This window comes from Mustela nigripes, chromosome X (genome assembly GCF_022355385.1).
Source record: "Mustela nigripes isolate SB6536 chromosome X, MUSNIG.SB6536, whole genome shotgun sequence".
Lineage (NCBI taxonomy): Eukaryota > Metazoa > Chordata > Mammalia > Carnivora > Mustelidae > Mustela > Mustela nigripes.
This window is the reverse complement of record NC_081575.1, coordinates 72602182-72617092: the sequence shown is the minus strand read 5'-3', so window position 1 is coordinate 72617092 and position 14911 is coordinate 72602182. Positions and strand designations below refer to the sequence as shown.

Sequence of the window (14911 nt, the reverse complement as noted above, 5' to 3'; positions counted from 1 at the left end):
CCCCCTGTATATTATATATATTATATATATTTTATATATATTTTTTCATTTTAAATATTTCTATATACAAATTTTAGAATTGTTTGTTCCAGCATTTTGAAAAATGCCAGTGGTATTTTGATCAAGATAGCATTGAAAGTATAGATTGCTCTGGGCAGCATCTACATATTTGAAATATTTCATAATATAAACATATCAATAATTGTAAGGAGTGAGTATATCTATCTATCTATCTATTTATCTATATATATATATGATAAATAGAGAAAAATTATAGATAGAAAAATGGATAGTGGTATGGGCATAGACTAGATTGTAGTACTTCATTCAGGCTTCTCTATTCCTAAGCAATAGAGACTCTTTTAAACCTCATATTACATCATCATTATCATCTATAAGTGTACAAATAGTATAATTTATAAAGTGCTTTCTAAATTTATTAATTCATTAGACCTAGACAGCCATCCCATAAGGTATGAAGAATGGTGATTATCATGACTTACATTCTTTTCAGAAGATGTAAAGAGGGTTATGCAGACACTGCATTATAAAATAAGAATTCAAATCTAACTGCTTCCCTTGCCAATCTGCTCTACAGGAAGGAGTACAAAGGGGTAGGGAAGTCCTTACTACCCTATGTTACTACCACCCCAATGGGTTGGAGGAAAACAGGAGAAGAGAACTGATACACACACTGAACCTCAGAGGTGGGTGTCTGCTTTGTGCATGGAATGCACTCTTGGTCCTGCAGTCCTCCAATGCATGTCTTTCAGTAGAACTTATGGTCAGAGCAATAAGGAATGGCAAAGTAATAAAATAAACAATGCATGTAGGCTGGTCCTTACTGAGACCATAAGCAACTTCTAAAAGTCTTGCCCTCCTGGAAGCTGGTACCCACCTCCAACCCTTATGAATGCTCTGCCTCAATATTTGATTCTGAATCAGAGTCCCACATGTTCTACCTCCTCCCTCATTCACCAGAACCAATAGCTAAGAAGCAGAATTAATCTTATAAGAGAGGGTAACACTGCTTTGGAATCAACTGCTTTGTGATCTCTTTTAGGTCTACAGTGAGATTTACCTTGAATCTTGGGCCTTGGCTTAAGCATGCCAGCATGATGAAAAAATTGTTAAGTATTCATCTGTGGCTGACCATGTGCTAGGCACATTGTAAGGGTGTCATGGGAAGACACTGCTTCTCTCTCATGGGACTTTGAGCTCATTATGATATGATGAGTTAGAATATTTCAACTAGACTTTGAAAGGTAAGGATTAAAAAGACCTCCAAGGAATATAAAAGGTCCATAAAAATTTTGGTCTCCAGAGCAGGCTCACCTAGGCAGACAGTCTCCACAGACAGCATTAGAGGTAGCTGTGCAGTTGGCCTTCTGGATGCGATTAATGACAGCACAGGTGATGCAAGTCTGACATCTATGGTGGCCCCAGCTGTTTTTGAATCTGCGGGAAGGGCAAGCTGTGCAGTATGCATCTCCACCGCCTCCATAGCCACAATCCTGCAGAGAGATGGGAATCACTAACACAGCTCTATAGAAACTTAGAGAGAGGATTAGCTATGGGACAAATGGACATCGTATACAGTAGTGCTTTACAGACTGAAAGTTGAAATACGTTTATGAATCACAAAATCAGTTTACTAGTTTGAAATCAGCATTAAAATTGAAAAACAAAACAAAATAATGATAAAAATATCAGTGTACATATGCTAATGCTAAATATCAGTCAACATAGGCTAGGTTATAATATGGCATGTGGGAATTTACAGTGCCTGTATAGATAAAATCTGACTTGTATATGCCTCCCTGGATGAGACTAATTGAAAAGCAAAGGAGGAGTGCCCAGAACACCGGCATCCTTTGAAGTTTCTTGGCTGAAAATGGCCAAATTCTTACTGAGGCTCAAGATTCTAATCTAGGGAGTAAATGTTTAAGTTCTGAAGAAAAAAAAAAGGCACCTGTTGTTGTCACATACTTCACAGACTCCTTGCCTTCTTGCGCTTATCACACACTGCCCCATATATTAATATCCTGACCATTAAAGTTACACTTTCTTCCTCACTTTGCACTTGCACCTCATATATTGCTAAGATCTCAATAAAAGTGAGGACAAAGCTTGGCACAAGGTCTTTTGCCACTAGAGAGTCTTGTCCTCAGGCCTCTTCTTTCTCCTACTAAGGTGTCTGGAGAAATCTTTTCATTCGCCATTCTCTGGGTTTGATGGACAAACCTGACATTGGCAAAAAGCAAATTCCAAATCTCAATGCCTTGAAAGAACCAAAGTTTATTTCTCAATCACCCTATTAGCCTACCAGAGGTGTAGTAGGAGCTATGCTTTACATTATTCTTATTGGGCTACACAAGGTAACAGAGGCTTATCTTTGTGTTGCCATGATTGGAACATCAGGGAAAAGAGAACATTGTGAATTGCCACTGGCTCTTATTTTCTTCCAGAAATGATCCATTTCACTTTGCTTGCATGTCTTTGACCACACATACCATCTGACCATTAGTAACTACACAAGTAAAAGAAAGTGCAATTCCACAATGTTCTAGAGGGTAAGGAGGTGGAAATATTTGACAAACAGCTGTAATCACTACCAATACCTCAATATCATCTTACAAAACTTTTATATAAAATATATGCAAGTATGTGTTAGAATGTGACAAAAAATGTATTCCTTACTCTTGGTAATGGTTAAAAAAATGTTGGAATTCCAATGATATAGAGGAGAGATGATTGATCTAGCTGGTTCTTGCCTTGGGTCTAATATTGACTCAGTGTGACTCTAGCCAGTCCCTCTCTGTTTCTAAAGATCAGAAGCCCCAACATTTGAAGAGGCTGAAGTAGATAGTCTCTAAATACTCATCCAGCTCTGACATTCTAACTTAGGTGTAAGGCACCTGCCTGATATATCATAGCTCTTTCAAAAATACAACTCTAATTATTAAGGGATATTAACTATTTGCTAATTATGGCAGAAGTGTGGTGATTGCCAAACTAAGTCTCCATTCTTCCTGAGAATACCACTAGCCAACATGCTCTAACCCCACTGTAGTTAGGTGGATCCATGTACCTAATTTCTAGCTAATGGAATATGGATAAAGTGAGGTTTGCCTCCCTTAGGCCTGCCTCCAAGAAAACTGCCTGGTTTTTTTCTTTATACTTATTTTGTATTTAAAAATGCTTTAATTTTATTTATACTGTGATTTTCTGGAACACAGGAACACCCAGAGAAATGCTGAATTCAATATATTAAAAATGGCAGGACATCAGGAAAATGGAGAAGGTGGCAGCTCCAAGCTTTCATTTCCTCATAGTAACACAGAAAAACAGGCAGAGGGACACTTGGATGGCTCAGTCAGTTGAGAATTCAGCTCCTTATTTCAGTTCAGGTCATGATCTCAAGGTCCCAGAACTGAGCCCCACTTCTGGCTCCATGCTCAGCAGAGTGTCTGCCTGAGGGTTCCTCTCCCTCTCCCTCTGCCCCTCCCCTGGCCCGTGTTCTCTCTCTCTCTCCCTCTCTCTCTCTCTCAAATAAATGAATAATTCTTTACAAAAAGTATGCAGAAATTGTCGCAATCATATTTCAGGACTCTGGGAAACAAAGGCTTATAGCAATTAAGCAAATGCTGAACCAAGTAAAAGACGACTTGAAAATGAAAGGAAAATTTTATGCCATTTTTGTTTGCCTTTACTACACCCCTCTCCTGAGCAGCACCAGTCCTAAAGTGGAGGCAATCTTAAAGTGGCAACAGCCTGTGTTCCTAGTGGGAGGACTTCATCCCTAGTTCCAGAGTGAATTGAGCAAAACTTATTCAAAATTATTGTGTATGACTGTTCTAACCTGTATGTTGGCTACCTGAAAGACTGGTACAAAGTGTTCACCTCTGTTTCATTCAATTCAGAATTCAAACTGGGAAAGGGGTAGGCATTTTTTAAAGAAAAAGTTTGCAAAGCAAACTAACAAACAACAGATACCTGGGGCAAGAAATTATAAGCAAATAAACACAATAGACATCCTAACCTTGGAAGGCTTAGAAAGATGAAAGAAATGTGGGACAAATTAATAAGTGAATGAAAACATTCACTTATTTGTGGATAAAACAAGTAGCATGGAGGACAAGGGGAGTTAGAGAGGAGAAGGGAGTTGGGGGAAATTGGAAGGGGAGGTCAACCATGAGAGACTATGGACTCTGATAAACAATCTGAGGGGTTTGAAGTGGCAGCGGGTGGGAGATTGGGGGAACCAGGTGATGGGTATTAGAGAGGGCACGGATTGCATGGAGCACTGGGTGTGGTGTAAAAATAATGAATACCGTTATGCTGAAAATAAAAAAAAATAAATAAAGTTATTCTGTAAACTCAAAAAAAAAAAAAAGAAAACATTTAGAAGCACCCATATATATGGGGGAATTTAGAAAGGCACATGCATTCCTAGGGCATGAGAAATGCTTATAAAAGGAGAAGACCCAAAGCTTCCACATCGGGCTGATCCACAGGCTAAGTGCAATTTTGGCTTAAGGAATGCTTCAGCACAAACCCAATCTGCAAAGACTGGGAAAAGTGTGTTTTTGTTTATTTTTTTGTTTATTTTGATTAACTTCTAATGCTCAAGGAAATCACTATCATAATATTATTGGGGCATCTGGGTGGCTAAGTCGGCTAAGTTTCTGCCTTCAGCTCAGGTCATGATCTTGGACTCCTGGGATCCAGCCCTACATAGGAATCCATGCTCAGCAGGGAGTCTGCTTCTCCCTCTCCCCCTGCCCCTCCTCCCTGTATGCACTCCTTCTTAAATAAATAAATAAATAAATAAATAAATAAATAAAATACGAATATTGACTAACCATGATCTAAATGAACACAGATTACATGACAACATATGGCAACGAATACAGTGTCTGAAAAAAGTTTGGAAAAACACCTAAATAAGTGACCCAATAAACTTTCAATAAATTCATTAAAAAAAAATAAACTAAATGTGAAGAAGGAAAAAAAACTGATTAACACCACATTATAATAAAAAAATGGTTAGTTTTGAACAAAAAGGTGACAAAGCATATAAAGAAATAGGGATGTATGGCTCATTTAAAGAAATAAAATTGATAGAAAGTGTTTCTGAGGAAGTCCAGACATTGGACTTATTAGACAAAGACTAGAAGACTAATATCTTAAATATATTAAAAAACCATGAAATAAGGAAATTAGAAATAAGTGTTTAAAGAAAATGGTAACATAAAAATTATAAAAAAAGAAACCAAACAGAAATCCTGGATCTGAAAATAAACCAATTGGAATAAAGATTCATTATAAGTGTTCAACAGCATCTCTCAGCAGGTAGAAAAATGAATAAGCAAACTTGAGGACAGTTGAAATTATGAAGTCTGAGGAACAGAAAAAAAAATGAGTGAAAAGAGTAAACAAAAACTAAGAGACACCAAAAAGGGGAGTAACAAACAATGGGGATTCCCAGAAGGAAAGGAGAGAAATAAACAAGCAGAAACCATATTTGAAGAAATAATGGCTAAAATTTTACAAAATGTGATGAAAGACATTAATAAAGACATTAATAAACACATCCATAATTCTCAATGAACTTTAATAGGAAAATTCAGAGACCCATAATAAGACATATTAAAAATAAGATATACATTGCCAAAGACAAAGAATAAACCTTGACATAATAATAGAGAAACAACTTGTCAAGTACAAGAGATCATATTTTTCCTAAAAAAAATATGGATCCTGGAAGGCAATAAGATGACATATTTAAGTATCGAAAGAAAAAGACTGCTAACATATTATTCTTTATTCAGGAAAAAAAAATTCTTCAAAAATGAAGGAGAAATTAAAACATATCTAAATAAGCAAAAGCTGAGGCAGTTTAATATTAACAGACCTGTACTGCAAGAAATGCTAAAGGTAATTCTTTAGGTTAGAATTAAAGGGTGCTGGGGGCTCCTGGGTGACTCAGTGGATTAAGCCTCTGTCTTCCACTTAGGATCTCAGGGTCTTGGGATCAAGCCCCGCATTGGGCTCTCTGCTCAGTGGGGAGCCTGCTTCCCTCTCTCTCTATGCCTGCCTCTCTGCCTACTTGAGATCTCTCTTTCTCTCTGTCAAATAAATAAATAAAATCTTTAAGAAAAAAAATGAAAGGATGTTGGATAGTCACTTAAAGCCATACAGAGTGATAAATATCTTTGGTAAACGTAAATACATGAACAAATATAAAAGGCATAATTACTGCATTTTAAGTTTTCCACTCCACCTTTTATTTCCCATACTATTTAAAAGAAAATGCAATAGTTATAAATATATGATATTGGCACATAGTTAAGACAAAAGTGAAGGGCACCTGGGTAGCTCAATGGGTTAAGCCTCTGCCTTTGGCTCAGGTCATGATCTCAGGGTCCTGGGATCAAGGCTGGCATTGGGCTCTCTGCTCAGTGGGGAGCCTGCTCCCCACCCCCTGCTTGCCTCTCTGCCCACTTGTGATCTACTTCTCTCTCTGCCAAATAAATAAATAAAATATTAAAAAGTGAAAATAATAACATAAAGAGAAATGAGACAAAGCTGTATAAATTAGAGGTTTTGTATGCTATTAAAGTTAGCTTGATCTCAATTCAAACTACATTGTTGAAATTTAGGATATTAAAGGGAATCTGCATGGTAACACAAAGAAAACAACTAAAATATATATAAAAGGAATGAAAAGGAAATTAATAAAACTCACTGCAAAGAAAATCAACTAGCAAAAATGGTAATAATGTAGGAAATGAGGGACAAAAATGGTATAAACCATACATAAGACAAATAACAAGATGTAAGAAGTACTCCCTTAACAATCTCTCTCTCTTTCTCTGTCTCTCTCTCTCTCTTTTAAGTATTTCTCTTAATGTCAATGTTCTAAAGGCTCCAAAGGTAGAGATTGGCAGACTGGATAAATAACAACAAAAATATACATGCATGACCCACCCATATGCTGCGTACAAGATTCAAAGACACAAATGATTGAAAGTAAAAGGATGAAAAACATATTCCTTGCAAATAGTAACAAAAAGAGCCCTGGGGTGTCTGTATTGATGCCATATAAAATAGACCATGAACAACAACAACAACAGCAAGAAATCTATAAGAAACAAAGAAGAGGGGAGAGCAGTTAACATGGCAGAGAAGTAAGGGGACACTGGGCTTTTCCTCATTCCTTGAAGACAGCTGTACTGAGGTCATATCACTTAGAACATCCATGAAATTAGCCTGATGAATGGGAGAGGATACCCATGTTTGGAGAGAGATAACCTGGCAAGTGCCAAGTGCATGGAAGTAAATTTGAGGAGAGAAAAACTGTGGTGCTGTAGAAAGGAGGGAATAATTTCCATGGAGAGAGAAAAAAGAGAGAAAGAGAGAGGGTTGAAAGAATGTAGCCTCAGGTTCACACAAGAAGAAAACCTCTTTGGACCAAGGACTGGAGAGTGAGGGGTAGTGAGTGTTGCAGGATTTTTGCAAATAGTGTATGGAACTCAAACTCTGAGGTTTTGGAAAAACATGACTTTCACCAGAGTGCAACTATGACATGCACTCCGGGGAGAAGGGAGCTAGCCTAGGAGCATATAATATGGTGTAGGAATATCCTGGGTCACACTGGGAGAGAATGTTCCCCTTCTTGGAGTACATTTGGAAGAGGGTATTTTGCCTCTCTAAGGACAAAAGATACTTCAGGTGCCAGCAAAGGGCCTTTCATCAGTAGGGGAAGGCACATTCAGAGGGTGGCTAACCTGGTTGCTGCATTTCATTGTGCTACAGTATAGATTCCATGCACTGCACAGGCAAGGGACTGTTTTTCTGGGATAAAGGACACCAGATACAGCAGGGTGAGGCTCCATGCTAAAGGATGGGGATAGGCCCAAGCAGTGCCAGTTTCTCTAAGATTTGAAATTTTGAATTCATCAAACAGCAAAGATAAAATGAAGAACTGTGGTGTTGGGTGGGCTGAGGGTCCCTGCTACTTTGTAAGGTCTTCCTGACAGGGACAAAAGAGTGGGGTGGAGCCATTTTTCCTCTCAAAAACAATAGATTCAGGGGTACCTGGGTGGCTCAGTGGGTTAAAGCCTCTGCCTTCAGCTCAGGTCATGATCCCAGGGTCCTGGGATCAAGCCCTGCATCTGGCTCTCTGCTTCACAGGGAGCCTGCTTCCTCCTCTCTCTCTCTCTCTGCCTACCTGCGATCTCTCTCTGTCAAATAAATAAATAAAATCTTAAAAAACAAAAACAAACAAACAAACAAAAAATAGAGTCAGACTTCAGAGTGCAACACAGTGGCCCTAAGAGGAGGTGAGACCTTCTCATACCAAAACCTGCCCCCCTGTGCCTAGCGACTGCATATGTACTGGGACATGTTTGATTCTGAGCCAGTGCATGGATCCTTTCCTCTAGAAGACCAGCATAGGCAGCACCCCACATGCACAAGGTCTACTGATCATAGGGTGCTTCAAAGTGTCAGCAGCAGTTCTGGTGATCATAGGACCAGGGTTTACTTCTTAGTTTTTTTCTATTCTTTAGAATCAGGCTCATAGTTTTTTTTGTTGTTGTTGTTTTGTTTTGTTTTTTTGTTTTTTTGGGGTTTTTTTTTGTTTGTTTCGTTTTCCTTCCTTTTCTCTTTGGGGGGGCATGGGATCAGAATTGCTTTTCTCTTCTTTCTTTCTTTCCTTCCTTAAGAATCAGGCTTATAGGTTTCTGATTGTTTTTATTTGTTCTTATTCCTGTTATTATTTTTTTCTTTTTTAAATCAGATTCCCCCCCCTTTTTCCTAGTTAAAGGTCCAAACACTCCCCACCACAAGTAAGGAGGAACTCTACAGGGTTGGACCAGTGGGAAAGAGCAGACAAAACTCAACAACAAAGTACATATAGCAGACATGAAAAACACTTCCTAAAGTGTCAGGCCCTGGACAGTGCATGACCCTTTTTAAATATGGCATTACTCTCAGGTGTAGGAAAGATAACACACTTATAAAACATGCAAAAGACAGAAGCTTACCCAAAATGAAAAGATGGAGGAAATTCTCCCTAAAAGAAAGGTTGGGAAGAAATCACAGCTAAGGACTTTCTCAAAGCAGATAAAAGCAATATATCTGAAAAATAATTTAAAGCATCAGTCATAAGACTACTAGCTGGACTTGAAAAAGCACAGAAGACACCAGAGAAACCCTTGCTACAGATATAAAAGAATTAAAATTAGTCAGTTTGCCATAAAAATTGCTAAAACTGAGATGAAAAACTGGATACAATCACAACAAGAACTGAAGAAACAGAAGGGATATTTGGTGATATACATAGATAAATAAATAGCTAGATGAAATTATGGAAAATAATGAAGCTGAAAATAAGAGGGGAAGAAAATTACTAGGTCATGCATGTGGCCTTAGGGAACTCAGTGAGTCCATAAAGGAACATAATATCCATATCATAGGAGCCCCAGAAGAAGAAGAGAGGAAAAAAATGGGCATAAGGTTTATTTGACACAAATTATAACTGAGAACTTCCCAAATCTGGGGAAGGAAATATGCATTCAAATCCAAGAAGCATAGAGAACTTACCTCAAAATCAATAAAAACAAGTCAACACCAAGACATAACACAGTGAGACTTGTAAAATATGAGGGTAAAAGTAAATTCTGAAAGCAGCTAGGGAAAAGATTTTTTTTAATTATTTGTTGTGTTAGCTAACATATATTACATCTTTATTATTTGATGTCATGAGAGAAAAAAAAAAGTCCTTAACCTACAAGTGTAGACACATAAGGTAGCAGCAGACCTGTCCCTTGAAACTTGGCAGTCCAGAAGGGAGTGGAAGGAAATATTCAACATGCTACAAGGAAAAATATGCAGCAAAGAATTATTTATCCAGCAAGTCTGTCATTCAATATAGAAGAAGAGATATAGTTTCTCAGATAAGTAAATACTAAATAAGTTCATGAACACTAAACCAGTTCTGCAATAAAATTAAAGGGGACCATTTGACTGAGAAACAGAGACCAAAAGCAACACAGTCTAGACAGAAACAGAGACTTTACAGGTAATATACTGGCACTAAGCTCATATATGTCAATAATTATTCTGAATGCAAGTGGAATAAATGCTCCAAAGGGCATAAGGTATCAGAATGAATTAAAACAAAAACAAAAACAAAATCTTCAAGACCCATTGATATGCCACTTACCAGAGACTCATTTTAGACACAAAGACACCTCCAGTTTGAAAGTGAGGGGGTAGAGAATCATTTATCATGCTAATGAACACCAAAAGAAAGCTGGAGTAGCCATACTTATACCAGACAAACTAGATTTTCAAACAAACACCATAATGAGAGATGAAAAAGGGCACTATATAATAGTAAAGGGGTCCACTCAGCAAGAATATCCAACAGTTTTAAATATTTATGCTGCTAACTTGGGAGCAGCCAAATATATAAATCAATTAATAAAAAAATAACTTGAAGAAACTGATTGATAATGATACAGTAATAGTAAGGGACTTTAGCACCCTACTCACATCAATGGACAGATCATCTATGCAGAAGATCAACAAGGAAACAAGCTTGAATGATACACTGAACCAGATGGACTTAACAGATTCAGAGCATTTCATCCAAAAGCAGCAGGATATACACTCTTTTCGAGTGCGCAAGGAATATTCTCCAGAATAGATCAACTACAAGGTCACAAATTAGGCTTCAACCTCTACAAAAAGACTGAGATCATACTACGCATATTTTCAGACCAGAGTGCTATGAAATTTGAAGTCAACCACAAGAAAATGTTTGGAACAACCACAAATACATGGAGGTTAAAGATCACCCTGCTAAAGAACAAGTGGGTTAACAAGGAAATTAAGGAAGAATTAAAAAAAAAATGGAAGAAACTGAAAATGAAAACACGACATTTCAGAACCTCAGGGATGCAGCAAAGGCACTCTTAATTGGGGAGTATATGGCAATACAGGCCCTTCTCAAGAAGCAAGAAAAGTCTCAAATATGCAATGTAACATTACACCTAAAGGAGTTGGAAAAAGAATAGCAAATAAAGCCTAATGTCAGCAGGAGAAGGGAAATAATAAAGATTAGAACAGAAATCAATGATACACAAATCAATAAAACAGTAGAGCATACCAAGAAAACTAGGAGCTGGTTCTTTGAAAGAATTAACAAGACTGATAAATCTCTAGCTAGGCTTATCAAAATGAAAAGACAAAGTATTGAAATAAATAAAAGCATGAACGAAAGAGGAGACATCACAAACAATGCCACAAAAATATAATTATAAGAGAATATTATTAGCAGTTGTTTGTGAACAAATTACACAATCTGGAAGAAATCAATAAATTCCTAGAAACATATAAACTACAAAAACTGAATCAGGAAGAAATAGAAAATCTAAACAAACACATAACAGAAATTGAATTTAAAAAAAAAATCTTCCAACAAAGGAGAGTCCAGAGCCTGATGACTTTCAAGGGGGAACCCTAACAAACCCTTAAAGAAGAGTTAATATCTATTATTCTCAACTTGTCCCAAAAAATCAAAATGGAAGGAAAACTTCCAAACTTATTCTATGAAGCCTGCATTACCTTGATCCCCAAACCAAAGGCTCCACTTAAAAGAAGAATTATAGACCAATATCCCTGATAAAACTTGATGCAAAAATTCTCAATGAGATCCTAGCTAATGGAATCCAAGAGTATATTAAAAGGAATATTCACAAAGACAAAAGGTATTTACCCTTGTCCCTATTGTTCAACATAGTACAAGAAGTCCTAGCAACATTCAGACAACAGAAAGAAACAGAAGGTATTCAAATTGGTAAAAAAGAATTCAAACTCTCTCTCTTCACAGGTGACATGATACTTTATCTGGAAAACCCAAAACACTCCATCCCCAAATTACTAGACCTCATATAGTCATTCAGTAATGTGGCAGGATACAAAATCAATGCACAGAAATCATTTGCTTTCTTATACACTAACAATGAAACTGTAGAAAGGGAAATTAGAGAATTGATTCCATTGACAACAGCACCAAAAGCTATAAGACAGCTTAGAATAAACCCAAACGAAGAGGTAAATGATCTATACTCGAGGAAGTATAGAACACTCATGAAAGAAATTGAAGAAGACACAAAAAGATGGGGAAACATTCCATGATCATAGATCAGAAGAAAAAAACATTGTTAAAATGTCTATGCTGCCCAGAGCAATATATACTTTCAACATCATCCCAATCAAAATACCAAATGACATTTTTCAAAGTGCTGGAAAAAAAATCCAAAATTTCTATGGAACCAGAAATGACCCTGAATCACCAAGGAAATGTTGAGAAAGAAAAACAAAGCTGGTGGCATCATATTGCCTGTTTTCAAGCTTAATTACAATGTTGTGATCACCAAGGTAGCATGGTACTGGCACAAAAACAGACACATAAACTAATGGAACAGAGTATAGAGCACATATATGGACCCTCAACTCTATGGTCAAATAATATTCAACAAAGCAGAAAAAAAATCCCGTGGAAAAAAAGACAGTCTCTTCAATAAATGGTGCTGGTAAACTGGACGGCTATGTACAGAAGAATGAAACTTGACCATTCTCTTACACCATACACAAAGATAAACTCAAAATGGATGAAAGACCTCAGTGTGAGACAGGAATCCATCAAAATCCTAGAGGAGAACATAGGCAGTAATCTCTTCGACATCAGCCACAGCAACTTCTTTCAAGACACATCTCCAAAGACAAAAGAAAAAAAAAAAGTGAAAATGAACTTCTGGGACTTCATCAAGATCAAAAGCTTCTACACAGCAAAGGAAACAGTTATCAAAACAAAGAAGCACCTTATGGAATAGGAGAAGATATTTGCAAATGAAACTACACACAAAGTTCCGATATCCAAGATCTATAAAGAACCTCTTAAACTCAACACCCATAAAACAAGTAAGTCAAAATATGGGTGGAAGACATGAGCAGACACTTCTCCAATGAAGACATACTAATGGATAACAGACACATGAAGAAATGTTCTTCATCATTGGCCACCAAGGAAATTCAAGTCAAAACTACATTGCAATAACACCTTATGCTAGTTAGAATGGCAAAGATTAACAAGGCAGGAAATAACAAATATTGGAGAGGCTGTGGAGAAAGGGGAACCCTCTTTTACACTACTGGTGGGAATGAAAGTTGGTGCAGCCACTTTGGGAAACAGTGTGGAGATTCCTCAAAAATTGCAAATAGAGCTACCCTATGATGCAGCAATTGAACTACTGGGTATTTACCCCACAGATACAGGTCTAGTGAAAAGAAGGGCCACATGTACCCAGATACTTATAGCAGCAATATCCATAATAGCCAAACTGTGGAAAGCTCCAAGATGCCCTTCAACAGATGAATGGATAAAGAAGATGTGGTCTATATATACAGTGGAACATTACTCAGTGATCAGAAATGATGAATACCCAATTTTTGCATGAACATGGATGGGACTGGAGGAGATTATGCTAAGTGAAATAAGCCAAGCAGAGAAAGTCAATTATTATAAGCTTTCCTTACTTAAGGAGCATAAAGAATAGTATGGAAGACATTATGAGAAGGAAGGGAAAAATGAAGGGGGGCTAGAATCGGAGGGGGAGACAGACCATGAGAGACTGTGGTTTCCATGGAACAAACAGGGTTTCAGAGGAGAGGGTGGGGTGGGGGTATGTTGGCCCAGTGATGGGTATTAAGGAGGGCACCTATTGCATGGAGCACTGGGTGTTATACATAAACAATGAATCTTGGAACACTACATCAGAAACTAATGACAAACTGTATGGTGACTAACATAACATAATGATAATAAAAAGGATAGATGGTCTATATTCCAGAATGACAGGGTTATTCAATATCCCCTAAAAATCAAAGTGATAAACCACATCAATATAAGAAAGAATAGCAACTAAATGATCCTCTCAATAGATGTAGAACATGTATTTGACAAAATACAGCATCCTTTCTTGATAAAAACCCTCCATAAAGTAGGGGTGGAGGCCACATAGCTCAACATCATAAAAGCCATACACAAAAGGAAAAACTGAGAGCTTTTCCCATAAGGTCAGGAACAATACAGGGACATCCTATCCCACCACTGCTGTTTGACATAGTACTGGAAGTCCTAGCCTCTGCAATCAGCAACTAAAATGAATAAAATGCATCTAAATCATCAAAGCCGCCAAAATTGCACTCTTCAAAGATGACAAGATATTCTATGTAGAAAACCCAAAAGACTCCACCAAAATGTTGCTAGAACTGATACAGGAAGTTAGCAGATTTGCCAGATATAAAATCAATGCACAGAGGTGTGTTGCATTTCTATATACCAATAATGAAGCAACAGGAAGAGAAATCAAGGAATTGATCCCATTTACAATTGTATCAAAAACCATAGGATACCTAGGGATAAACCTAGCCAAAGAGGTAAAAGACTGTAGTCTTAAAACTATAGAACACATATGAAAAAAATGAGGTAGAAACAAAGAAATGGAAAGCATTCTATGACCATGGATTGGAAGAATATATATTCTTAAAATGTCCATACTCCCCAAAGCAATCTACAAATTCTATGCAATACCTATCAGAATAACATTAGAAACAAGATGGGATTGGGAGGGAGACAAACCATAAGTGACTCTTAATCTCACAAAACAAACTGAGGGTTGCTGGGCGGAGGGGGGTTGGGAGAAGGGAGGTGGGATTATGGACATTGGGGAGGGTATGTGCTTTGGTGAGTGCTGTGAAGTGTGTAAACCTGGCGATTCACAGACCTGTACCCCTGGGGATAAAAATATATGTTTATAAAAAATAAAAAATT

The 14911-nt window shown here is 37.3% G+C and overlaps 1 protein-coding gene across 1 annotated transcript in view; it reads right to left on the bottom strand.

Moving 5' to 3' along the window:
• EDA2R (ectodysplasin A2 receptor) overlaps nt 1-14911 on the bottom strand; it is a 53613-nt gene that overhangs the window by 9901 nt on the left and 28801 nt on the right. The window contains 3 exon segments of the mRNA XM_059385569.1: nt 694-778; nt 906; nt 1336-1514. Of these exon segments, the coding sequence (XP_059241552.1) occupies nt 694-778; nt 906; nt 1336-1514 (265 nt within the window).